Below are 2,720 nucleotides of genomic sequence, written 5' to 3'. Positions count from 1 at the left end.
CTGAAACCTAACACATGCTAGCTTGAAGGTGTGATTGAAATATGTGCAGATACACAAAACTAAGATTTGCCACACAGGCCATAGCTGAAGGTAGGACAACAGATACCAAGGAAATGAAGCAGCAAAATGCAAGTACAGAAAGTGGGCAAAGACACTGATAACGTATGTCAGTAAATCTAAATAAAATGAATGGTCAGAAAAAATAACATCTTGTTTACCAGTAGTAATTTATTTTTCATGAAATATAATACAAAGTTGGCAAAAGAATGGACATGAAAAATTAGCAATACATATTTTAAAAACCAAACACAAAAACAAAAATTAAAACCCAAAAGAAGACCAGAAGTAGAATCATATTATAGATGATCAGTGGCTAGAAGCGTAAACAGTCCAAATTGCCAAAGGAATTGATTCAAAACCAAACCACAGTCATGTTAGTGCAATGAGAAAACCATTTCTTAATATGTACAATCTGAAGGTGATGCTACAATCATTTCATACCTGAAGCTCAGACCAACCTTTTTTCTCGGGCAGAATGAGTTAAACTAATTTATTAAGTAGGACAAGGGTTGTTGACAATCACGTCCAGTAAAGATCACACTCTATGGTGAAATTCCAAAGCATTAACACGAGGCTTAAGACAGGAATATTGCTATCAATTATACAGTTCAACCTGGATTTCAAATAAAACTCAGTATAAAAAACTAAGAAAAAAGTCAAGAGAAAATATTATTATTATTGTCATAATCAACCAAGAGAATCTGCCAATGAAACATTAAAGAAATTCAATAATGCTGGCACCATGGCTCACTTGGTTAATCCTCCACCTCTGGCACGGGCATCCCATAGGTGAATGGGTTCTAGTACTGGTAGCTCTTCTTCCATTCCAGGTCTCTGCTGTGGCCCAGGAAGGCAGTGGAGGATGGGCCAAGTGCTTGGGTGCCTGCACCCGCATGGGTGACTGGAGGCAGTACCTGGCGCCTGGTTTCAGATTGGTTTAGCACCAGCTGTGGCACCCATATGGGGGATGAACCAACGAAAGGAAGACCTTTCTGTCTGTCTCTCTCTCTCTCACTGACTAACTCTGCCTGTCAAATAATAATACTAATAATAGTTCTGTCTCAATCTCTTTCCTCAATTTCACTTTCACAGTTATAAATAAAAAAAAGAAATCCAGTAATTCTGTCAGAAGTGAGATCAATATAAGAAACAAACTATTTATAAACATTAGAAAAATGTACAAAATATATTCAGGATCTTAGAACAACACAAAACAGACATAGAATTGGGAACATTGAACTAGCATGGGGCATTATCTTAAAAATAGACAGGAAGCAATGAATGGGAAAGAGTTGGTATTTGGGGTGGGGGTGCACAAACCTAACTACGTTTAAACCAAGAATGAACAAAATGGGGGTACGTGGTCAGGGTGCCCAGTGCTTTCTTTGGCCCACGTACAACTATTTTCCAGACCCCCTGAAAGGGACTAGGGCCAGCATCAGGAAGAGTCCACGGTCAGACGTTTGCCAAGAACTTGCAGAGTCTAGGGGCCGAAGAAAACAGAGTCCGTCATCATTCCAATGTGGGAGACGAGGGGTCCAGTGGTAGGGTGCTGGGGGCGGGCTGGCGTTTTCCAAAGTGCTGAGCTGAGGCTCCAAGCCAACGTAAGGGCCATGACAGTGCCTGGGTGCCTTCTGCGCAGAGCAGGGCCAAGCAGAACCTGAGGTCTCAGGGCGGCTGCGCTGCAGGCAGCACTGTCCTTGGGTGTGTGAGGAGCTGGTCCTTCTCCCAGACTTGCTGAGCCAACAGCCCTGGAGAATGGTGCAAGGCCGTCTACAGCCAAAGGGCCTCCCTCTCTGTGCCCTTTGTCTCCCCTTGTGGACACACAGCAGGGCACGCAGAAGGGCTCTCAGAAGCCCCTCACCTGGATGTCAGCTGCGTGGCGAGGGGCTGCAGGGGCAGGTCGTTCATTCCTGGAACAGGCGTCTCCGGGCCTTGCAGGCGGGCCGAGGAGGGCGCTGCGGGCGCCCCGGGGGCTCCGGGGGCCCTGGACTGGGAGACGGAGGCAGAGGCTGGAGCGGAGAGCCGGGCAGCGGCCGCCACAGCTCGAAGTCCAGGTCGAAGCCCGAGCCGCGGCTGGAGCCCCTTGCAGCGCCCAGGCAGAGCCCTGCGGCCCAGCCGGCTGCAGGCTCCCCGCGGAACGCCAGGAGCAGCTCGGGGTCGGCGTGGTCTTCCGAGGCCTCTCCCTGGCCGGCCATCTCCGTGGGGGCTGCGCACACGAATCCCTGCTGCAGCACGACGTCCTCGGCCGCGGCGTCCAGGACAGCGGGTAGCGCCAGGCCGCCCGGCGAGCGGCACTGGCCGGCGGCCTCCAGGAGGCCCTCGGGGACCAGCAGCAGCGTGTGGCCGGGCAGAGACACGCTGAGGACCGACGTGGGCGCGGGCTCCAGCAGCAGGTCGACGTGGTCCAGCGGCACCTGCAGGGCGCAGCCGGCGGCCAGGACCACGATGGAGGTGAGCGGCGCGGCGGCGGGCGGGGGCGCGGGCGGGGCCGGGAGGCCGGGCTGGGGTCGGGGCTCGGCGGCCACGGGCTCCTGCACTCGGCGGCGCTTGGCAGGGCCGGGGGCTCCGGGCACTCCAGGCGCTCCAGGCGCTCCGGGCGGCGGGGGCCCCGCGGGCTCAGGGCAGGCGCTGGGGCTGCGGGGCCGGACGCCCCTCAT

The 2,720-nt window shown here is 53.3% G+C and overlaps 1 protein-coding gene across 1 annotated transcript; it reads right to left on the bottom strand.

Moving 5' to 3' along the window:
• Window positions 1-1,967: 1,967 nt before the first annotated feature.
• Window positions 1,968-2,720, bottom strand: LOC133751881 (proline-rich protein 23A-like). The gene has a single exon (XM_062182075.1). It carries the CDS (start codon window positions 2,718-2,720, stop codon window positions 1,968-1,970), a length of 753 nt encoding a protein of 250 aa, XP_062038059.1.

The sequence above is a fragment of the Lepus europaeus genome, chromosome 2 (assembly GCF_033115175.1).
Source record: "Lepus europaeus isolate LE1 chromosome 2, mLepTim1.pri, whole genome shotgun sequence".
Lineage (NCBI taxonomy): Eukaryota > Metazoa > Chordata > Mammalia > Lagomorpha > Leporidae > Lepus > Lepus europaeus.
The sequence above is the reverse complement of the archived record's forward strand: the minus strand, read 5'-3'. Positions and strand labels throughout refer to the sequence as shown.